The sequence below is a fragment of the Chiloscyllium plagiosum genome, unplaced genomic scaffold (assembly GCF_037043375.1).
Source record: "Chiloscyllium plagiosum isolate Xiang-an unplaced genomic scaffold, Cpla_swu_hap1 HiC_scaffold_9, whole genome shotgun sequence".
Lineage (NCBI taxonomy): Eukaryota > Metazoa > Chordata > Chondrichthyes > Orectolobiformes > Hemiscylliidae > Chiloscyllium > Chiloscyllium plagiosum.
In genome coordinates this window covers 65,585,377-65,609,938 of record NW_028270147.1, presented here as the reverse complement: position 1 = coordinate 65,609,938, position 24,562 = coordinate 65,585,377, and the positions used below count along the sequence as shown (strand labels likewise).

The 24,562-nt window shown below is 40.4% G+C and overlaps 1 protein-coding gene across 9 annotated transcripts in view; it reads right to left on the bottom strand.

The window, feature by feature from the left end:
- Window positions 1–19,982, bottom strand: part of odr4 (odr-4 GPCR localization factor homolog) — a 119,102-nt gene extending 99,120 nt beyond the window's left edge. The window contains exons 1-5 of one of the 9 annotated variants that reach the window (XM_087990733.1): window positions 19,873–19,982; window positions 17,480–17,584; window positions 16,709–16,806; window positions 10,600–10,742; window positions 2,163–2,294 (exon numbers count right to left, since the gene is read on the bottom strand). In XM_087990733.1, the coding sequence (XP_087846859.1) occupies window positions 2,163–2,294; window positions 10,600–10,698 (231 nt within the window). In that variant the 5' untranslated portion in view covers window positions 10,699–10,742; window positions 16,709–16,806; window positions 17,480–17,584; window positions 19,873–19,982. Of the gene's footprint in view, window positions 1–2,162; window positions 2,295–10,599; window positions 10,743–15,875; window positions 15,967–16,708; window positions 16,807–17,479; window positions 17,585–19,855 lie in introns of those variants that run through there. The other 8 variants (XM_087990735.1, XM_087990731.1, XM_087990736.1 and 5 more) reach the window with 8 other exon arrangements.
- Window positions 19,983–24,562: the final 4,580 nt, after the last annotated feature.

Here is a 24,562-nt window from a genome sequence, read left to right as displayed (position 1 = left end):
CGCCAAATCCCTTCTTCTTGCCCTTGGTCCATTTTCTTCCATTCCTGACATATTCATGTGCTTATCTAAAAGTCCCTATTGTATCTGCCTCTCCCACTATCCAGCGTTCCAGATTCCAAACAATTATTGTGCAAAAGAATTGTCTCCACATCTCCTTTGAACTACTCCATCTCAACTTAAACACACGCCCTCCAGTATAATACATAAGAGTCTTACCAGATCAGAGGTGTGTAATAACATCAGAGTGGGTTCCAATGCCCTTGCTTGGCATTGCAAGTAATATAAATACTTGGAAACACTGGAGACAAGTATTGTGGGAGATTTGGTAATGATAAAAAAAGTCTGTTTGTGTGTAACAGCATTTTTGGATATAAAAAGCAGAGCCCAGTTTGGAGCTTTTATGGCACAGTGGTAGTGCCCCACCTTGGAGTCAGAAGACCTGGGTTCAAGTGCCATCTGCCCCAGATGTATCATGTATCAGGTGGAAATTTACCTGCCCAAGATGTATTAGAATGATTGAAAATATCTAAACTACCTGTCAATCAGAGGAAAAAAAACCTGTTGCTATATCTGAGCCAGGAGGCCTGGATTCAGATCCCACCTGTTCCAGAGGTGTGTAATAACATCTGTGAATAGGCTGATTGGAAGCACATGTTGTGCTGAGCATTTATCTTAATCTAAGATCAACCTAACCTACACATCCCTTAATTTACTGCTGTCCATGTGCCTACCGAAGAGTCGCTTACATGTTCCTAATGTCTCTGACTCTACTACTACCGCTGGCAGTGCATTCCATGCACCCACCACTCTCTGCGTAAAGAACCTACCTCTGACATCTCCTCTATACCTTTCGCCAATCGCCTTAAAATTATGACTTCTTGTGACAGCCATTTCTGCCCTGGGGAAACGTCTCTGGTTAGCTAGTCTATCCATGCTTCTCATTACAAGTCATCTCTCTTCCTTCCTTCTCTCCAGTGTGAAAAGCCCAAACTCACTCTACCTCTCTTCATAAGACACGCCCTCCAATCCAGGCAGCATCCTGGTAAATCTCCTCTGCATCCTCTCTAAAGCATCTACATCCTTCCTACAATGAGGCAACAAGAACTGGACATAATATTCCCAGTGTGGACTAAAAAGGGTTTTATAGAGCTGCAGCAAAACCTTGTGGCTCTTAAACTCAATCCCCCTGATAATGAAAGCTAAAACACCATACTCCTTCTTAACAACCTAATCAACTTGGGTGGCAATTTTGAGTCGAGTGTGTAGTGCTGGAAAAACACAGCAGGTCAGGCAGCATCTGAGCAGCAGGAGAATTGACGTTTCAGGCACAACTCATTATGTTTGTTCACAGCATACTTTATTACCTATCGTTGTGTTCTTTGCAAATTTATCTATCATTCTTTTGTCCCCTCTGTCACCCTGACTGGCTTAAAAAAACTGAAATTAATCGTTACAACTTATATATAACAATCAAAGCCTACTTGATTGTACTCCCAATTGTTGCTAATTCCTGCTGATTTTTATCTCGAACCATTAAAGATCCAAGTGATTGTTGCTCTCTGCCTGCTTTAGATTAGTCATTTGTTACTGCCATTCTCTGTCCAATATGAGATCATAATATTCTTCCTCCTATTTGTTTTTCAAGTCCACAGCTTTTTCTCAGGGCATTCAACAATGATATTATTGAATGAAATTTGACACGCATGTTACCTCTAAGAGAAAATATAAAGCTTTAAATATAAAGAGCTTGTTTAGCTTGGGAATGACAAAATTAAGAAATTCATTTTTCACCACTTCTCTATAAAAGTATTTTCTTTATTCTGGCCATCCACTTCCAAAGGCTATGTCAAACATATGGTATTGCATTTAAGAATATCTTGCAGTGAGGTAGCTTTCTAAATCTCTCTCTGGCCTCTTATTCCAATTCCTCCTTTCAATGTCTTCCTCTAACTCAGTGACTTCTTCTACCCATTCTTAAATTTTCTCTCTCTTTCCTTTTCTCTTCTGCCAATCACATTATCTATTCTTCTCCTAAGCTTGTCTGATTTAAACACAGCACTTAGTCCTGATGAATCTTGTGCAACATTACAGGGAAAAAAAGTGAGTTTAAATATAAACTTTCACTCCTTTGAATAAAGCAATCATTTTAATACACCACTGACCTGTCGAGCATGCTCAGACACCCACTCGATGTCACTTGCATTCATTTCATTGGGATTTTCTGGTGGAAGTTCAGCATGATCTTTAAGTGGGGTTCGAGCAGCAAATACTATGTAGGTTTTCACTGGCGTAATCTGAAAATGATCGAAAATTTGATTACCAAATTGGCACAAATGAACAAAATTAAATGGTGATCCTAAATGTGACTACATATCTCAGGGCTCTATATTTTTCACTGCTTACTTGCGTCAAGAATGGGGTAATCACCACTTACAATTAGTTACTCATTAACTGAGTAATTAATTGCTGAGATATTTGTATCATCGATAGTCACAGGTGAGGTGCTGGAAGACTGGAGGTTGGCTAACGTGGTGCCACTGTTTAAGAAGGGTGGTAAAGACAAGCCAGGGAACTATAGACTAGTGAACCTGATATCGGTGGTGGGCAAGTTGTTGGAGGGAATCCTGAGGGGCAGGATGTACATGTATTTGGAAAGGCAAGGACTGATTAAGGATAGTTAGCATGGCTTTGTGCGTGGGAAATCATGTCTCTCAAACTAGATTGAGTTTTTTGAAGAAGTAACAAAGAGGATTGATGAGGGCAGAATGGTACATTTGATCTACAAGGACTTCAGTAAGGCGTTCAACAAGATTCCCCGTGGGAGACTGGTTAGCAAGGTTAGATCTCATGGAATACAGGGAGACCTAGCCACTTGGATACAGAACTGGCTCACAGGTAGAAGACAGAGAGTGGTGGTGGAGGGTTGTTTTTCAGACTGGAGGCCTGTGACCAGTGGAGTGCCACAAGGATCGGTGCTGGGTCCTCTACTTTTTGTCATTTATATAAATGATTTGGATACGAGCATAAGAGGTACAGTTAATAATTTTGCAGATGACACCAAAATTGGAGGTGTAGTGGACAGCAAAGAGGGTTACCTCAGATTACAACAGGATCTGGACCAGATGGGCCAATGGGCTGAGAAGTAGCAGATGAAGTTTAATTCAGATAAATGCGAGGTGCTGCATTTTGGGAAAACAAATCTTAGCAGGACTTATACACATAATGGTAAGGTCCTAGGAAGTGTTGCTGAACAAAGAGACCTTGGAGTGCACGTTCACAGCTCCTTAAAAGTGGAGTCGCAGGTAGATAGGATCGTGAAGACGACATTTGGTATGCTTTCTTTTATTGGTCAGAGCATTGAGTACAGGAGTTGGGAGGTCATGTTGAGGCTGTACAGGACATTGGTTAGGCCACTGTTGGAATATTGCATGCAATTCTGGTCTCCTTCCTATCGGAAAGATGTTGTGAAACTTGAAAGGGTTCAGAAAAGATTTACAAGGATGTTGCCAGGGTTGGAGGATTTGAGCTATAGGGAGATGCTGAACAGACTGGGGCTGTTTTCCCTGGAGGGTCGGAGACTGCGGGGTGACCTTAGAGGTTTACAAAATTATAAGGGGCATGGATAGGGTAGATAGACAAAGTCTTTTCCTTGGGGTCGGGGAGTCCAGAACTAGAGGGCATCGGTTTAGGGTGAGGGGGGAAAGATGTAAAAGAGATCTAAGGGACAACTTTTTCACACAGAGGGTGGTACGTGTATCGAATGAGCTGCCAGAGGAAGGAGTGGTGGAGACTGGTACAATTGCAACATTTAAAAGGCATTTGGATGGGTATATGAATAGGAAGGGTTTGGAGGGATATGGGCCAGGTGCTGGCAGGTGGAACTAGGTTGGCTTGGGATAACTGGTCGGCATGGACGGGTTGGACCAAAGGATCTGTTTCCATGCTGTACATCTCTATAACTAAGAAATGAAAGCACATAAATCCATTTTAATTGTCAGTCACCACCATTCCCTTTCCTAAACAAAGTGTGACATTTCTCCCTACTCCCTGATTTGTTTTTCTTGTCTAAAGCCAATAGTGAGACTACTTAACACAGATATTAGCATTGCACAAAATAGGATTTCTCGACAGCCTTGCCAACTCAAAGCTGCAACACAGAAAGCAATTTCCTTCTGCACACAAAAGAAACACAAAGCTCTGAAACTCTCATTAGAAAACCCATTTGAGAATCAGAATCAGATCAGTGAGAACATACACACAGCAAATATTTTACTGTCACATTTTTGGGTGAAGAAAAACAAGTAGGAATATTAATTTTGAAGATTTCAGACCAACAAAATAAAATAGGAAATAATGTTACAGGTTATTTGAAACATTTCCACTAAAAGCTACACCATAATCCTTTATCTTTTTCTTCTGTTTCTTCTCAAAGCTTGAATATTTCAATTGGTGAGTCAAGAATAGTTTGCATAAAGGTTGTTGCTCTCAATCAGTTCAATTACCCCAGAATAATCAGGTTTGAACTATATCTTTTAGAGTTTGTATTCAACACTAGTTAACAATCAGTGCATCGGCAAAATTATACGACATAAGAAGAACATAGAATATAAGAACCAGGAGCAGGAGCAGGAGTAGGCCATCTGGCCCTTCAAGCCCACACCATTCAATAAGATCATGGCTGATCTTTCTGGGCCTCAGCTCCACTTCACCCTCTCACCATAACCCTGAATTCCTTTACTGTTCAAAAAATTATCTATCTTAGCTTTAAAAACAAAGAGGAAGCCTCAACTACTTCACCAGGCAGGGAATTCCACAGATTCACAATTCTTTGGGTGAAGATGTTCGTCCTTAATTCAGTTCTAAAGCCCTTAATTTTGAGGCTATGCCCCCTTGTCCTCATTTCACTTGCCAGTGGAAACAACCTCCCTCCTTCTATCTTATCTATTCCCTTAATAATGTTTCCATAAGATCCCCATCATTCTTCAAAATTCCAATGAGTACAGTCTCAGTCCACTCAGTCTCTCCTCATTGGCCAACCCTCTCAACTCTAAAATCAATCCAGTGAATCTTATCTGCACCCCTTCCAGTGCTTTTACATCCTTTTTCAAGTAAGAAGACCAAAACTGCAAGCAGTATAGCAGGTTGGCCTCACCAGCACCCTATACAGTTGCAAAATAACCTCCCTGCTTTTAAACTCAATCCTTCCAGCAATGAAGGACAAAATTCCATTTGCCTTCGTAATTACCCATTGCACCTGCAAACCAACCTTCTACAATTCATGCACAAGGACAGCCAGATCCCTCTGTACAGTAGCATGCTGCAATTTTGTACTATTCAAATATTAGTCCTTTTTACTGTTATGCCTACTAAAATGGATGAATTCAATTAGCAACATTGTACTCCATCTGCCAGACTTTTACCCACTCACTTAAACTATCTCGGTCCCTCTGCGAACTTTCAGAGTCTTCTGCACAATTTGCTCTACCACTCATCTTGGTGTCATCTGCAAACTTTGACACACTACACGTAGTCCCCAACTCCAAACCATCTATGTAAATTGTAAACATTTGCAGTCCCATCACTGGTCACTGACCACCAACCGGAAAAGCACTCATTTATCATTTGCTTCTTTGTTAGTTCATTAATCCTCTTATCCATGCTAATACATTGCCCGCAATGCCGTGCTATATCTTATGTATTAGCATTTTGTGCAGAACCTTGTTAAATTCCTGTTGGAAATCCAGATACACCACATCTACCGGCTTCCCGTTGACCATCGCGCTCCTAATATCTTCACAGAACACCAGTAAATTAGTTAACCATGACCTGCCTTTCATGAACAATGCTGCCCAACTGGTCAATTTCTATCCAGATGTTTAGCTATTTCTTCCTTAATGACAGCTTGAAGTATTTTTCCCACTACAGAAGTTAAGCGAACTGGCCGATAATTCCTCATCTTTTGTCTTCTCTTTTTTTAAAGCAGTGGTGTTCAATTTGCTGTTTTCCAATTTGCTGGAACTGCCTCAGAGTCCAGAGAATTTTGGAAAATTACTATGACCGTATTTGCCATTTCTCCCACTATCTCTTTTAGTCCCTGGGATACATTCTAATCAGGGCCAGGAGACTTGTCTACCTTTAGCTCCATTAGCTTGCCTACCTTTAGCTCCATTAGCTTGCCCAACACTACTTCTTTCATGATAATAATCATTTTTAGGTCCTCACCTACCTTAGTCTCCTTGTCATCAATTACTGGCCTGTCACTCCTGTCCTCCACTGTGAAGACTGACACAAAACATCTGTTGAATGCCTTGGCTATTTCCTCATTTTCTATTATTAAATCTCCCTTCTCATCCTCTAAGGTACCAACGTTTACCTTTGCCACTCATTTTCGTTTTATATATTTGTAGAAACGTTTGTTATCTGTCTTTATATTCTGTGATAATTTACTCTCATAATCTATCTTACTTTTCTTCATAGCTTTTTTGTGCTGTTGGCCTTTAAAGCTTTCCCAATCTTCTTCTTTTCCCACTGGTCTTTGCCACTTTGGATGCCTTATCTTTCAATTTGATAGCCTCCCTTATTTCCTTAGGCATCCATGGCTGATTACCCCTTTTCCTACAGTCCTTCCTTTTCCCTTTTGCTGAGCACTTTAAAAAATTGCTTTGAAAGTCCTCCACAGTTCCTCAACTGTCCCACCATAAAGTCTTTGCTTCCAGTCTACCTTAGTCAACTCCTCCCTCATCCTATTGCAGTCTCCTTTGTTTAAGCACAGGGCCCTGGTATTGAATGCTATCCTCACTTTTCTTATGTATTCTAAATTCAACCACACTGTGATCCCTTCTTCCAAGAGGATCCCTAACTATCAGATCATTAATTATTCCAGTCTCATTACACAGGAACCGATTTAGGATAGCATGCTCCCTCCTCAGTTCCATTTATATAGTGTTCAAGAAAACTAACGCTGATACATTCAATGAACACTTCCTCAAGGCTGCCTTGACCGACCTGGTTCAACCAATTGACATGTCGATTAAAATCCCCCATGATAATTGCCATATAGTTTTTACAAACATTTGTTATTTCTTTGTTTAATGCCTGTCCCAATGTGACATTATTATTTGGTGGGAAAAAATGAGGTCTGCAGATGCTGGAGATCAGAGCTGGAAATGTGTTGCTGGAAAAGCGCAGCAGGTCAGGCAGCATCCAGGGAACAGGAGAATCGACGTTTCGGGCATAAGCCTGAAGAAGGGCTTATGCCCGAAACGTCGATTCTCCTGTTCCCTGGATGCTGCCTGACCTGCTGCGCTTTTCCAGCAACACATTTCCAGCTCATTATTATTTGGTGGCCTATAGACTACTCCTATCAGTGAAGTACTTCTTAGAATTTCTAATTCCCACCCAATAGATTCAACCTTATTCGCCCATAGAACTTGTATCATCAGAATACTGAATGGACACTCAGAATACGGAAAGGACTCACAGAATACGGAAAGGACTCTCAGAATGCTGAATGGACTCTCAGAATGCTGAATGGACTCTCAGAATGCTGAATGGACTCTCAGAATGCTGAATGGACTCTCAGAATGCTGAATGGACTCTCAGAATGCTGAATGGACTCTCAGAATGCTGAATGGACTCTCAGAATGCTGAATGGACTCTCAGAATGCTGAATGGACTCTCAGAATGCTGAATGGACTCTCAGAATGCTGAATGGACTCTCAGAATGCTGAATGGACTCTCAGAATGCTGAATGGACTCTCAGAATGCTGAATGGACTCACAGAATACTGAATGGACTCACAGAATACTGAATGGACTCACAGAATACTGAATGGACTCACAGAATACTGAATGGACTCACAGAATACTGAATGGACTCACAGAATACTGAATGGACTCACAGAATACTGAATGGACTCACAGAATACTGAATGGACTCTCAGAATACTGAATGGACTCTCAGAATACTGAATGGACTCTCAGAATACTGAATGGACTCTCAGAATACTGAATGGACTCTCAGAATACTGAATGGACTCTCAGAATACTGAATGGACTCTCAGAATACTGAATGGACTCTCAGAATACTGAATGGACTCTCAGAATACTGAATGGACTCTCAGAATACTGAATGGACTCTCAGAATACTGAATGGACTCTCAGAATACTGAATGGACTCTCAGAATACTGAATGGACTCTCAGAATACTGAATGGACTCTCAGAATACTGAATGGACTCTCAGAATACTGAATGGACTCTCAGAATACTGAATGGACTCTCAGAATACTGAATGGACTCTCAGAATACTGAATGGACTCTCAGAATACTGAATGGACTCACAGAATACTGAATGGACTCACAGAATACTGAATGGACTCACAGAATACTGAATGGACTCACAGAATACTGAATGGACTCACAGAATATTGAATGGACTCACAGAATACTGAATGGACTCACAGAATACTGAATGGACTCACAGAATACTGAATGGACTCACAGAATACTGAATGGACTCACAGAATACTGAATGGACTCACAGAATACTGAATGGACTCACAGAATATTGAATGGACTCACAGAATATTGAATGGACTCACAGAATACTGAATGGACTCACAGAATACTGAATGGACTCACAGAATACTGAATGGACTCACAGAATACTGAATGGACTCACAGAATACTGAATGGACTCTCAGAATACTGAATGGACTCACAAAGTCTTAACATTTGCCTGTATCTGCGTTTTTGTTTTTGCTGCTGTTTACCTCTTATTTACTATCTATGGTACTTAACTATGTAATCTGCCTGTATTGCTCACAAGACAATGCTTTTCACTGTGCCTCGATACACGTTCCAATAAATTCAATTCAATTCATCTCTCACTATCACCCTGATGTCATCTTTAAATATCAGAGCTGCTCTGCCTCCCTTACTTTCCTGTCTGTTCTCCCTGGATATTTAATTTCCAGTCGCAACTATCCTGCAACCATGTCTTTGTAATAGCTACTAAATCATGCTTATTTATGATGATTTGTGCCATTAACTCATCTACTGTATTTCGAATGCTATCAGCATTCAGGTATGATTTGGAGATGCCAGTGTTGGACTGGGGTGTACAAAGTTAAAAATCACACAACACCAGGTTACAGTCCAACAGGTTTAATTGGAAGCACACTAGCTTTCAGAGTGCCGCTCCTTCATCAGGTGATAGTCTTCAGGTAGCATTCAGGTAGAGTGCCTTTATGCTAACTTTTCTACCTTCTTTTTGATTCTAACATCTCCATTGATAATATCTTCTAAAGTTTCCTTCTTTTTAAACTTCTTTCACAGTCTTCAATGTAGTTAAACTCTTCTGCATATGTTAGTCTGCTGCTTTCTTTTCTATTTACCATTATATTTCCTGTCGCTTTCCCCTTCCCTTCGCGCCACCCGCCCCCAGAATTCACTAGTGACCATCCTATTTATCCTTTTCACTGGAAGATTGGTTCCAGATTAGTTCAGGTGGAGACCATCCCAACGGTAATGATCGTTCCTTTTCCAAAATTGATGCCAATGCCCCAAGAAATGGAACCCCTCTTCCCCACATCACTCTCTTAGCCCCATGTTTACTTCCCCAATTTTCCTATCCCTCTGCCAATTTACACATGGCTCCTGAAACAAAGCGTCCAGATACCTCTCTCTCTCTCCTGCATGTACCCGGAGTGTTTGGAGCTCAGATTCCAGCTCATCAACTCTGAGCCAAAGTTTCACGAGCAACCAGCACTTGCTGATGTTTGTAATGGAAACTGTCAGCTCCCACATCATATAGCTACAGCACATCACCGGACCAGCCATCACTACTTAATTACCTTATTAATTTATATAATTAATATATCTTTACTGAGTTCTTTTTAAAATTTAGTGCAGATTTCCTACTAGCCAATCAGGTCACAGCTTCCCTGTGATGTCACTCCAGGTTTTTCTCACAGCTACAATGTGCTGAGCGCTCAATTCGTTTCATACTGTACTCACTCTGTTCCCTGCAGACTAGGCTGCAATCCCCGATCTCAGTTAGTTTTATACTGTTCTCACTCTGCTCCCTGCAGACGATGCTACGATCCCCAAGTTCAGTTAGTTTTACACTCACTCTGTGCTGCTGCTCTGCCCTCTGACTGCTCCCTGCAGTCTAGGTGTAGAAAGTTGCAAGATTTGGCTGCTGTGGAACAGTCTTTTGAAAATAATGTAGTACACAGATATAAGGATGAATTTTACATGCAAAGCAAAATTGCCAGTCTAAAAAGTCTAAATGACACACTTCTTTTTTCAAGTGTTCTGAACACATAATAACAGAGAATGAACAGGAGCTCATGTCAACTCACTTAAAGTACACTTTGTACAGCACTCTCTCCCAAGCCCAGAGGCGCTTCTGATGTCATTCATTACACTGTGTTAGTATTTTCAATCATAAAGGAATATTAAAAACCCATACATTTTAAATGGTTTGTCTTGTTTAGGTGATAGATGCAAGCTCATTATTTTGTCCCAAATAAAGTCTAGATTTAAAACCAGTTAATCAAACTTAACATGCTCGTTGAATATTGTAAGTTTGCTTACCTGCCCTAATAAAATACCAGTTGTTCCATATCGCTCTTCCGCTTTCAGTCTTTTAAGATACTTCTCACTGTATTCCCCAATGACGTAAGATCTTCCCATGGTGTCACTGGTCCAAATCACACACAAAGAAAGGAATCTAAACTCTTATATTTAGACAGACAAATAATATGTTTAGAGTATTAGGCTTAAATCACTGATGATGAAAAAAACAAGTTTTAGAGGACTAGAATTAAAATCTTCATTTTGTGAAATATCAAGACCAATGTAAAATACAGAAAGGTAACTAACTTACTGTTTCTGATATTCTGATTACTTGTGAATTCTGATACTTATTTTCAGCAACAATTCTAAACATCCATATTTGCGACGTCTTTTGTTTCTCACAATATCAATTTTCAGATAATTACGGAATTAAGTACATTACGATTCAACCTTACTTGTCAGTCTTAAATAACAAGAACTGAGAATGCCCTAATAGGAAATAAGCTTGAAGTAGCTTTCATATTTTAAAGAAATGTTGTAGTTGAGTTTTTGCTGGTTACATCAGTTCAATCCACGTTCAAACTGCCCAAACAGCATAGGGAATTTTATACACAACTGAGGGACATACTGAACCATTAAACTCCTTTTTTTCTGGTATCTTTCACGCTGGATCAAGATTCAAGTTGCCTGAATTGACCCACAAAACAAGTTGAAATTGCAAAATTTTGCTGATTCAGGATGGATCTTCAACTTGTAATCCTGACCTAATAAAAAGCTATTGATCAGATATTCTTCTGTTTCTCTCTATAGAAATGCTGCCAGAGCAATTAACAACATTTTGTTTCTAATTCAAATTTTGAGCAACCACAATATTTCACAAATTGACATAATCACAAGCATCAGCAGGCATTTTTCAAAAGCTTTTTTATAACGAGAACTTTTAATTTATGAAGATGCTGTGACCTCCATTGAACTAGTACATGATTCAGAATCATTTTTTGATGCAATTTTTAATTACTTTAAATTGGGTTACTCACCACTGGAAAACAAATTACTTTGTTAAAAAAGTTTATTTTTTACTGATGGAACTTCAAAAGGTAATGATTGTTGGATTACTATCTTAGGGACGTACAAATCGGCACAGATCTTCAAGTAGGGAGTTGAACGCATGGCCATGGTTCAGGAATTTTATTCATAAGGTACTTGTGACAGTGTTACAGAAAGAGGGAGGTGTTTTTTTGGGCTGGCTTCATTTCAACAAAATTCTCCATGTTCTTCATTAGTAACAATACTCATGGCACCCAGTACCTTGACCTGCATGCCAATCAGGGGTCTCCTGTATGCTGGCCATCAAATTCTTCACCTAAACTGTGCAGGAGTATTTGTCTGCCACCACACATTCAGTGTGCTGGCAAACAGATCACCCTTTACCCCTAATGTAGCTGCAAGCCACTAGTGCCAAGATGCCACACTTTGATTCAAATTCTATATTAGCCTCTAAAATGTGTACAGTACTGGTGTCTGGATTGCTAGCTAACAGTGTTAGATCAACTGACAGGCTCTCTTCCTCAGAACAGTGCTGTTGCTCTTTGCTCATCTTGACCTCCTGCTACTGGATAACTGGAAGTCTGTAAGTGCCTGGAAACAGGAACTCAGAATAGTTGGCATGAGGAAAGTGTGAAGGAGTTGGAACCAGTAGGTCCATTGCCACATCAGAAATAGTTTGCTCATTAAGCCAGACAGCAAAATGAGTGTGCACTGACAGTTGAGAAGCGGCGTAATGCAGGAAAATGTCACCATTCGCAATGTTCTCAGGAACATCAACTGGCCCCCTGATGCAGAAAACCATCTTCTTAGTCAAACTCAAGAACTGCTGGTTCTGCTCTGGTCACTTCTATTGTGCATCACCTAATTCTCCAAGTGAGAAGTCAAAATGTCAGTGTTTCTGCCACATCATGTTGAGGTGATGTCCTGAATAACTAGACACAGCAAGAGATGGGTAAGAGGCTGACTGCATTGGTAGGTATGTGAGGATCAAGTGGAACATATTGCTGTTCAAGAGAAGTCCTGAGTTCCAAGAGGTGTTGCGGGATGAGTATTGGATATGTGTCAGGCTGGTGATTTGATGGGTGCACAATGTCATGCCAAGCAAAATACATCCACTAACATTGACCACTTACATGAGGTCATGAGAGCTTTTCTGGCTCGGCTACCTGATGCTCAGGTTTAGATTCCAATCGCTGGCCCTCCTTGCCACCTGCATTCACTTTCTTGAGGGTTGTCCTTCAGGGCCTCCTAATCATCTGTAAATCCCTATTGTATCCTTCCTCCAACCCATCTGCTTCCAATGGTTCCAACATCAAATCTTCAATTATGAGTCCATTTCTTTACCCTGTTGTTTATTTTGCAATAGTTTACATTACAACAACCTTATTGTGTGGCTTTCCTTTAAATAGAAACTGCTTTTAAGTAAAGCAGGGTTCCATCAGTTCTGCAAGCATCATTGCCGAGTCCTCCCTATTGTGAGCTCGGGCCTTACATATATTCAGGAGTAGAAAGCAGCATAGGACTCAGGTCAACGATTCATTCATTCGGACAATACCTGAATTGCGATCTGAATGGGAGCAGGCAGGTCAAAGATCATGCTGAAATAATGGGGCCAATCAATTCTCAGCCAATGGTCTCAAAGGGAATCAAGGGATATGGGTATATAGTGGAAAAGTGTCATTGAGGCCAAGGATCAGCTGATTATCTTTATTGATGGCAGGGCAGGCTCATAGCGCCTTATGGCCTCATGCTCAGATGTCTTATACATTTAACTGTCACATTTTCCTGAATATGCCGATAGTGGAAACTATCCCGTGTTATGTTGTTGGTATCTTTTTTCAACATTGATATAGGCACAGTAAAATGAGCACATTGCAATAATACATCTTCTTGTTCATTATTCTCAAGCCAGCTTTTTCATATGTAACATGCTAGACAAGTAATATTTTTGGAAAAGGAGTGAAAATAATTCTCATATATTCAATCTTTTTGACAATGACACGGATGATTACCTGAAAACAATCTCAGATGAGGAAGGTACACAAGAACCAAATTAGGGAAAAAGAAGAAAATATAACAAGAGGGGAATCTTATTCTTACGAAAACAAAGATTATAATGAATTTATTTTTGAAGTAATAGCAATGATATTCCATCTAGTCAGTAACATAAAAGCCCAGTAAGAATGAGTTGGATTCAAAATTAATTCAACGGCAGGGAGCAAAGGGTAATAGCCAGTGGGTGGCTTTAAGCCTGGAGTACTGTTTTCAATGGGGATTTCACAGGCTCAATATTAGATCACTTTCTCTTCGTAATATATATCAATGATGTCATTTTAAATGTAGGGGCAATGATTAAGTAGTTTGAAAGTGATAAAAAATTGGGTTTCCTGATTGTTGATGAGGAAGAAAGCTGTAGTTTGCAAGAAAATATCAATAGGCTGGTCATTTGGGCAGAAGAGTAACAACTCGGTGAAGTGTAATGAAATGCAATTAGGAAGGTCAAACACGGCAAGGTATAAGAATGAAAAGTATAAAGGATAGAGGAACTTAGACTGCATGCCCAAAAATTCTTGGATGCAAACTAAAGATAAGTAGTGATTAAAGGGTGAGGTGGTCGTGTAGTGGTAGGCGGAGGTGGTGACGCAGTGATAATATTATTGAACTAGTAATCCTGAGCCTCGGGTTAGCATTCCGGGGACATTGTTCAAATCCCACCATAGCAGATGATGAAATTTGAATTCAACTTAATAAAGATCTGGAACAAAAAAAGAGCTAACCTAATAGCAATCATTATCAGTTATAGAATCATAGAGATGTACAGCACGAAAACAGATCCTTTGGTCCAACCCATCCATGCTGACCAGACATCCCAACCCAATCTAGTCCCACCAGCCAGCATCCGGCCATAACCCTCCAAACCCTTCCTATTCATATAACTATCCAGATGCCTTTTAAATGTTGCAATTGTACCAGCCTCAACCACTTCTTCTGGCAGCTCACTGCATACACATACCACCCTCTGCGTGAAAACGTTGCCCCTTAGGTCCCTTTTACATATTTCCCCTCTCACCGTAACCCTATACCCTCTAGTTCTGGACACCCCCCACTTCAGGGAAAAGACTTTGTCTATTTATCCTATCCATGCTCCTCATAATTTTGTAAACCTCTATAAGGTCACTCCTCAACCTCCGACGCTCCAAGGAAAACAGGCCCAGCCTGTTCAGCATCTTCCTATAGCTCAAATCCTCCAACCCTGGCAACATCCTTGTAAATTTTTTCTGAACCCTTTCAAGTTTCACAACATCTTTCCGATCGGAAGGAGACCAGAATTGCACGCAATATTCCAACAGTGGTCAAACCAATGTCCTGTACAGCCTCAACATGACCTCCCAACTCCTGTACTCAATACTCTGACCAATAAAGGAAAGACTTCTTTGTTCAGCAACATATCCTAAGACCTTACCATTAAGTATATAAGTCCTGCTAAGATTAACTTTACCAAAATGCAGCACCTCGCATTTATCTGAATTAAATTCCATCTGCCACTTCTCAGCCTCTGGTCCATCTGATCAAGATCCTGTTGTAATCTGAGGTAACCTTCTTCTTTGTCAATCAAAACCATCTAGTTCACTAATGTCCTTTAGGGAGGGGAATCTATCACCCATACATAGTCTGGCTTACGTATGTCTCCAGGCCCATTTCAATGTAACTGATTCTTAACTGTCCTCTAGGAATGGGCAATAAATGTTGTCCTAGCCAGCAATGCCCACATTCCACGAACATTTTTTTAAAAAGCCACATAACGCAGCTTCTGCTTTTAGCTAAGGCAAATGTAAAATATACTAGAACTGTGCAAAACACCAGTCAGGTCACAGAATACCACGTAACATTCGAGCCACTATATTGTAAAAATAAGTGAAAACGCTGATAGGGTACAGTGCAGATCTAAGAGGACCGATTGAATAGGTCAGAGTTGCTTTCTTTGTAATAGAGAAGACCAAGGAGAGATATAATTATGGTTTATAAAATTATTAAAGTTATGGATGCAGTAGATAGGGAAGACCTATTTGCTTTAGCAAAGAATAACCAAGATACAGAGACTTAAAGGATCTGGGAGAAAGACTGGAAGGGAGTTGCAAAGAGATTGTTTCACTCAAGACATTGGAGGAGGTCTTGAATACAAAGTCTGAAAGATTCAGTACAAAAAAAAAACTATCTGGATATGTACTAAAAGCGGCATAACTTACAAGGTTACGACCAAGCGATGAACTGTGGTAATGGGTTGAACAGCTCTCTTTGGGGTTCGCATGGAAATTATGGATTGAATTACTTCTTTATCTGCCACAAAGGAAAGGGACTCATTACTGTGTGCGCGTGGCCAGTGGACTGTTGGGGATGATAGGTGAAAGGCAATCTCAGAGGTTGTTGGAGGAGGGAGTGTTAATGGAGGAGGAAGAGCTTTCCTGAGTTTTCTGTCAGCAGGGAATATGGAAAGCATGGTTGAAAACTACCTTTTCTTCATAATTCTTTTCAGAGGATGTGGGCTTTGCTGGTTTGATCAGTGCTTACTGTCCTTTCCTCACTATCTGCAAGAAGGGGTTGTGAGCTACTTTCTTGAACCATTGCTGTCCATTTGGTGTACGCACACCCACAAACAGGGAAGAATTTCACAGTTTTAATCCAGCAACAGTGCAGAACAGTGACATATTTCTAAGTTAAAATTGTGAGTAACAAAAAAAATGTTAACAGTTTTTTTTAACATCTACTATGCCTGGAAAACAAATACTTTCTCATTATTGCTGTTTGAGAGATTTACAAAACAAATATATTATTTGATTACCTTCTGATTAATTATGCAATTTGAACACTTGGTTAAGATTATGGACCCACAATTCCACACTATTTTTTAAAATAATATTTCTATGCTTTTATTTTAATTAAGTTCTCATTATTCTAATTTACTAACAATATGGACAGATACCAACAGCATTACATTTCATGCTATTATACCATAGCTGAGTTAATGCCACATAGTCCTTTTTTCACAGAAAAACAGACAGATAGATATTTTGACACTTACCAGTATTTATTCAAGTCACCCTTTGTTACCTTGTTGTTTGTTTTAGAGCTGCTGCCTGCAGCTGCTTTGGAACAGATATTCTATGTAGAACTCCCTTCCTGTGACAACATAAAGTTTGACTCCAGTGACATCATGAATGAAGAAAAGCTGCCCATAATTCAATATCCCCCAAAGGAGTTAAACTTCACAAAGTTAAAGAAGTGAAATTCTACAAAATAATCTGTTTTGAGAAACTCTAGCAGCAGCTTTAAAGCATACAAGATAGTAACAATGGGATTTACAGACATCAATCTCTTTATCACATCTAGGATACTGCAGCAAAAATAGACCCCATTTGCTCTAAACAGTTATTTCATTGGTATTTTAAGTTCACAGAGGAATCATGTGCAGTTACATGTACTTCATTTAAGTCTCTAAAACACTGAGCAACCTGTTCATTATTGGTCATGTGAAAAATCTAAAATAATGGGTATAATAGATGTTATAGATATAAAACAGTGTAAAAGTATATAGATATCAGAAGGAAAAGAAAGAAATAGCATGCTTGGGAGCTAGAAGCTTAAAGAGATGAGCTTTTCCCATCCGTAACTTTTACACTTTTGTGACCATTACAGGGAAGATTTGCAAAATCATATTTAGAGTTATCTAGATGTAAAAGCTTTCACATTGATCCCCATTAGTTACACAGGAATTACAAACTAAAAAGATAAATTTAAAAGAATATGAACTGCGGACATTTATTTTCATAGAAACGCTGATATGTACATCTACCTTAATATACTTCCTTCGGAATGGTTACAGTGCTTGATTTCCTGAACATAAGAGATTCCAGAAGCTCCACAAGATACACATTCTGTTTTGATAGGAATGGAAATTCTAGGGAAAAACAGATTGAAAGTGAAATATATGTCCATAAAAAAAAACTAGCAAGGGAAGAACTCTAGATTGAAAATGTTCAATAGTAATTTTACCAGAAAACATGCATACCCGAGCTTTTCATTAAATTAGAAAGATGGGGAATTTTAGCTCCATAAAAGGTCTACCAAAGTTTTCCTAACAATATTTTATTGATTTTCATACTTCATGGTCTAAGAGACAGGCAGATGTCACTCAACAAATACTTTGGGGATGAATATTGAAGGCACTTTGTAGTATAGATAAATCAATCACAAGATAAATGGAACAGTATTTCTAAACGAAATTGGATATTGAGCATACAAAACAGTACCTTTATTGCAAATGTAAATGCCAAATTAGTGCAAAAAGGATGTTACATTGCAAAGGCAGTTTCTGGTCAGGTTAGTACTCAAAATGAGAATTCACCTCACTTCCTGGTGACCCATGTTTAATGTTGAAATGTCAAACATCTTTTTTATCTATCGTAGAGTCTTTAGAAAAGTTTCTTTTAAAAAATTAAATACATTTAAGAAAGTTGTAAAATATGTATAATGTTTTAAACAAAAGCGAAAGATTTTTGATAGTTGCCACAAAGCTAATTTGGAAACTAATTTGGAGTTACCATACTCTGGAAAACATAATCCCAGCCAAACGTAGCAGCACAAGTATCTGACAGTAATTGTTTGGCAGGTCAATCCATAAAAAAAAGATAACGACTATCAATATGCAGAAAATTCAAAGAATAAAATTCATGGAAATGATCTATTTTTGTTCCCCAGAAGTCTCCCTTTTACTATCCATTTATGAGCTTATACTTTCAATTTAAAAGTGATAAGCTTACATTTATACAGTGCCTTTTTACAGCCACAAGCACTTTACAGTCAATTAACTACTTTTGAACTGCAGTCACTGTTGTAATGTAACAAACACCACCAATTTGCACAAAATAAATTCCAATGTACAGCATGGGAATGACCAAATTGTTTGATTTTGTAATATTGACTGGGTATTAAATATCAGCCAGGAAAACAGGCATAACCTCCTTGCTCAAAATAGTACCTTGGGATTTTTTAGGTCCATTTGGTAGGGCAAGCAGTGCCTTGGCTTGTGATCTTATCTAAACAATGTCATAAAGTCACAGAGTTGTACAACATGGAAACAGACTCTTTGATCCAACTCATCCATGCCGACCAGGTATCCCAAATCAATCTAATCCCATCTACCAGCATTTGGCCCATATCCCTCTCAACCCTTCTCATTCATGTACCCATCCAGATGCCTTTTAAATGTTGTAATCGCACAAGCCTCCAGCACTTCCATTCGCACCTCATTCCATACTTGCACCAGCAAGTATGGAATGAGGTGCGTGAAAAAGTTGCCCCTTAGGTCCCTTTTACATCTTCCCTCTCTCATCTTAAGTTTTGGATTCCCCTACCATGGGAAAAAGACTTTGACTATTCATGCTATCCGTGGCCTTCATGATTTTATTAATCTCCAAGGTCACCCCTCAATTCCTGACACCCCAGGAAAAATAGTGCCAGCCTATTCAGCCTCTTGCCATAGCTCAAACCCTCCAACCCTAGCAGCATCCTTGTAAATCTTTTCTGCACCCATCTTTCCTATAGCAGGGAGACCAAAGTTGAAAGCAGTTTTCCAAAAATGGCCTAACCATGGAGTCACAGATGTCATTTCTAGTAGCTCAGCACTGGACTGTCAAGTCAACTTTTGGGAATTTTGGGCCAGCCACGGATTATGGAATAGGGTAGGATAGGTTAGTCAGGGCAGTCAAGAGTGGCTGCAAACCTACAAGTCTGAGAGAATGCTGTGAAGTTGAAAAGTGACACAAGTTTGTACAAGGTCTCCCCGTGACCCCTTGAGGGGGAGGGACTACAACACCTTATGAGGTCACAGGGAATTGTGACTTCACAGTCAGGACGTCACTTCAGGAGATGTCATCAAACAAATTGCTTCCAAACAGTAACCGGTCAGCAAAGTAAGAATCGGAAAACTAACCAAATAATAATAAAGTAACAGGCGTTTGCATCTTTATGACCCGCCCTTCCCCCTCTCATCTGATTGCTGGACGATGTTGTCTCGGCTTTCCAGCCCCGATGAGACAATGTTTGCGCTGCGCAGCTGGGAGAAACAACTCATCCCCTGTTCTCAGGCCGTCCATCCACCTGACCTTTCAATAAGTTGAACGCAGCCCAGCCCACCATACTACTCCTGCTGCTGCCGCCGGTAAAGTACCGTGTCTGTTCTCGTACCGATTTCTTTCTTTTTCTCTCCCTCTCGCACACTTTATTTCGTAGCGACCCTTTTTTTTCGATCAGATTTCGCCGCTACGGCTCTCGGCCAATCAGCGCAGGCTGGCCCACTCTGATGACGTGTCGCGGCCTAACCGCCCGGAGCGCGCGGCGGAAAGCCACCGCTGACGGTTGGTCGCGCGCACTTTGGGCGTTCAAATCAAAACGGAATGGCCAGCGCCCTCCACGACCCTAATGCCAAGTGGGGAATGTAAGTGGGCACAATGGTGTTCCCAATTCAAACTCCATTACAACAACACAAACGTATTAGGATCTTGATTTTTTTTGACAACTTTAATGCAAGGTTCAGAGACTTGAGCACATAAAATTCCTGCTGCCTTTCAGGTGAGATTTTAAACTCAGGTACAAATTTTTCCCTCAGATAGAGCGAAAAGATCCCTTTCCGATGAAGAAATTACTGAGGCGTCTTGAGAAATATGTACCAACCAACATGGTCTCTACCACCACAAAGTAGTTTAGCGGGCGATTTAATTTGTGCTTTAATTACAACAAAGTAAACTGGGGAAGAGTTAAAAATCACAACACCATGTTATAGTCCAAAAGGTTTATTTGGAAGCACTAGCTTTCAGAAGGCTGCTCCTTCATCAGGTGGTTGTGGAGAATAAGATTCTGTAAATCCGTCTTTTAGATTAGAATCAGTTTGACCATAGTGGCACAGACAGCCTCACAGGGAAACTCACACCTTCAATACATTATCTGGGCTAACATGACACCCATTGTTAAAATTCACTTGAGAATCTAACTTTTTTTAAAAAGAAGTTTTGAGATTTACATATGAAAGAACTGAAACTAACATAGTCATTCTAAAAGATGAGAGACTTAAAAACAATCCGGGTGTTTTTCAATATATAATTTCAGTTATATCACACTGTAAACATTTGCTATAAATTGTGTCTTACAATGTTATTCTCCACAACCACCTGATGAAGGAACAGCGTTCCAAAAGCTAGTACTTCCAAATAAACCTGTTGGACTGTAACCTGGTATTATGTGATTTTTAAGTTTGTACAGCCCAGTCCAACACCAGCGTCTCCAATTGGTGAAGAGTCAGTTTGGCATTTCAGGAAGACCTGAAATGTGCAATATTAATTCAATAGTTAACTCTCAATCATCACAAACACAAATTATGTGGTAATTATCACTGCTGCCTGTGAGAGCTTGCCATTAAACAAGTTTCTGTGTTTCCTACATTACAAAGATTATAAGACATAGGAGCAGAAATTGGGCCATTCAGCCCATCGAGCTTGCTCCATCATTCAATCATGGCTAAGTTTCTCCACCCCATTCTTCCACTTTCTCCCTGCATCTCTTGATCCTCAAGAATCTATCTATCTCAGTCTTAAATATACTCAATGACTTGGCCTCCATAGCCTTCTGTGGCAATGAATTCCATTGATTCACCACTGTCTGGCTTAAGACATTTCTCCTTATCTCATTCTAGAAGGTCTTCCCTTTCGTCAAAGGCTATACCCTCCGGTTCTAGTCTCTCCTACCAGTGGAAACATCTTCCCAACATCTACTCTTTGCAGGCCGCAGGTTCTGTGCTCAAGCAGTTGGCTGTAAAAGCATTTTGAAAAATCCTGTGATCATGCAAGGCTTGAGTACATACATATAATACATGTAATTTTATTAATGCAAATCTTTATCAGAAAAGTACATTTAAAAACCTGAGCATGTCAGAAAACAACATAAATGGATTGAAGTAATATTTTGTCTGAATTCTTTACAAAACAAATATTTGGAAATACGGGTCCAGTTCATACTTTGATATTTTCCAACCAACCTGTTTAAGAGATGTCATTACACAGCTCTGCAGCAGGTGGAACTTAAATTCAGTCCTCCCATCATATTTTTATCAAAGGTCAGAGATTTGGGTTTACAGTTCCACATTTAAACTTGTGGTAATAGCATCAGAAATTCAATTTATGCTGCATCCAGTCTTCTTTAATTGACTTAACCATGATGTGGAAGTGCCGATATTGGACTGGGTCAGAAGTCACACAAGACCAGGTTATAGTCCAATAGGTTTATTTGAAATGACAAGCTTTTGGAGCATAGCCCCTTCATCAGGTGAAGTGAGTGGGAAGTACACAGAATTTAGGGGCAGAAAGATCAAAAGATCTTGTGGGCGGCACGGTGGCACAGTGGTTAGCATTGCTGCCTCACAGCGCCAGAGACCCGGGTTCAATTCCCGACTCAGGCGACTGACTGTGTGGAGTTTGCACGTTCTCCCCGTGTCTGTGTGGGTTTCCTCCGGGTGCTCCGGTTTCCTCCCACAGTCCAAAGATGTGCAGGTCAGGTGAATTGGCCATGCTAAGTTGCCCGTAGTGTTAGGTAAGGGGTAAATGTAGGGGTATGGGTGGGTTGCGCTTCGGCGGGTCGGTGTGGACTTGTTGGGCCGAAGGGCCTGTTTCCACACTGTAATCTAATCTAATCTAATCTACAAATGGTGTGAGTGGAGTGTCGAATAATAAGACTGCAGGTGGACAAGAATGTTAGATGGTGTGAGTAAAGTGTCAACAGCTGGATAACCACCAAAGGGATGACCTATGATACAATTAAATGAGGCAGAGATATAATTACAAAAACTTAAAAATAAGGTGGTGCTGAAGACAAACCAAATGACTGGAATAACAGGGAAAACAAACAGAAGCCACTGGAAAAGCCCAGCAGGTCTGGCAGCATGTGAAGAAAAACCAGAGGATGAGTCACTGGATCCAAAATGTTAACTATGATATTTCTTCACAAATGTTGCTAGACCCACTGAGCCCTATCCAGCAACCCCTGCCCTTGCTCCAGATTTAAAGCATCTGCAGTTCTTTATGTTTTTATTTGACTGGAATAATATGATAGGTATTAGAATTGCATGCCAAAGTAATAAGCAATCCAAAACTGTACAAACTAATTAAAGTAGAGAGATCATAACGATTTTTCAAGGTGATGGTGCCAAAACAGGACAGTGATGAAGATTTTACAGATGCAGACCAGTATGGTGGGGTCACACGTAACACAACATGAACCGAAGATCACGATTGAGGATGTCTTCATGGGTATGGAACTTGGCTATCAGTTTCTACTCGGTGATTCTGCATTGTTGTGTATCTTGAAGGCCCCCTTGGAAGATGCTTATCCAAAGATCAGAAGCTGAAAGTCCTTGTCCGCTGAAGTGTTCCACTATTGAGAGGGAACACCCCTGTCTGGTGATCGTTGTGTGGTGTCCATTCATCAGTTGTAGTGTATGCATGGTCTCGCCAATATATCATTCCTCGGGGCATCCTTGACTGCAGCGTAAGAAGATGGATAACATTGGCCAAGTCACATGAGTGTCTGCCATATATGTGGTGCGTAGTGTTCCCACGTGTGATGGTAGTATCCATGTCGATGATCTGATATGTCTTGCAGAAGTTGTGTGGTGTGGTCAATGTTGTCCTGAAGGCTGAGTAGTTTGCCACGAACGATTGTCAGTTTAAGGTTTGGCGGTTGAAAGCAAAGAGATGATCTTGATGGGATGCTTGTTGTCATCAATGACATGTTGAAGGCTGCAAAAAGCATGGCGTAGCAAGGGTACTCTCAGTCGTATCCTGTGTCTGTCTTCTGAGGAAGTCATTTATCGCTGCGACACGTTGGAACTGACAATCGATGAGTTGAGCACCATGTCCCGTTCTTGAGGGTGTCCTTCAAAATCTTTAATTTTCCTGTGGGTGCCTGTGTATGCGCAGGGCTTATCTGTAGGGGATGGCATCTTTAACATGTTTAGGTTGGAAGCTAGAGAAGTGCAGTTTTGAGGTTATCTGTGGACTTGCAGTAGGATGAGGTACTGAGATATCCGTCCAGATGGAGATGCGTGTGTCCAAGAATGAGACTGATTTGAAGAGTAGTCCATGGAAAGCCTGATGGTGGAATGAAACCTGTTGATATTGCTGTGTAGTCATTCAGTGATTCCTCGCCATGAGTCCAAAGCAAGAAAATGTAATTGATGTATCTCATGTATAGCATTAGTCAGAGGTCCTGCACAGCGGAGAAGTCTTGCTCGCACTTGTGCATGAAACTGTTGGCATATTGGGGTGCAAATTTGGTCCCCATGCCTGGTTGACAAAGATGAAGACATTGTGGTTGAAGATGAAGAGGGTGAGTTATAGGAAGGCATATGGAAATTGGCAGTTGTTGGTATTGAGGACTGAGACTGTTGCAGCGATGCCACCACTGTGGGGGATGGTAGTGTAGAGTGCCAAAACGTCCACTGTGACAAGGAATGTTCCTGGTTCGACTGGCCTGTGGGTGCTCAGTTTCTGTAAGAAATCTGTAGTGTTGTGACAGAAGCTGGGGTTCCTTGTATAATGAGAATATTAAACCATTCAGATAATCCAGTGCAACAAAGAGATCAATGGAGGACGGTAATGCCTTTGAGTTTAAGACAGAAGCTTGTGACATTATCTATCGTTGAGTGACTGCTTTGTGGAACTCCTTCTGCAAAAATGGACCTCAAGCTTCCAATTGCCTGCCACTTCAACACATGACTATTGTCTCTGGCCAACATATATCACAGCCCTGTTATATTGTTACAACACATCTAGGTTAATTGCAGTATTCCAATCACTACAATCAGGGGTGCCTGTTGTCCAATTGCATA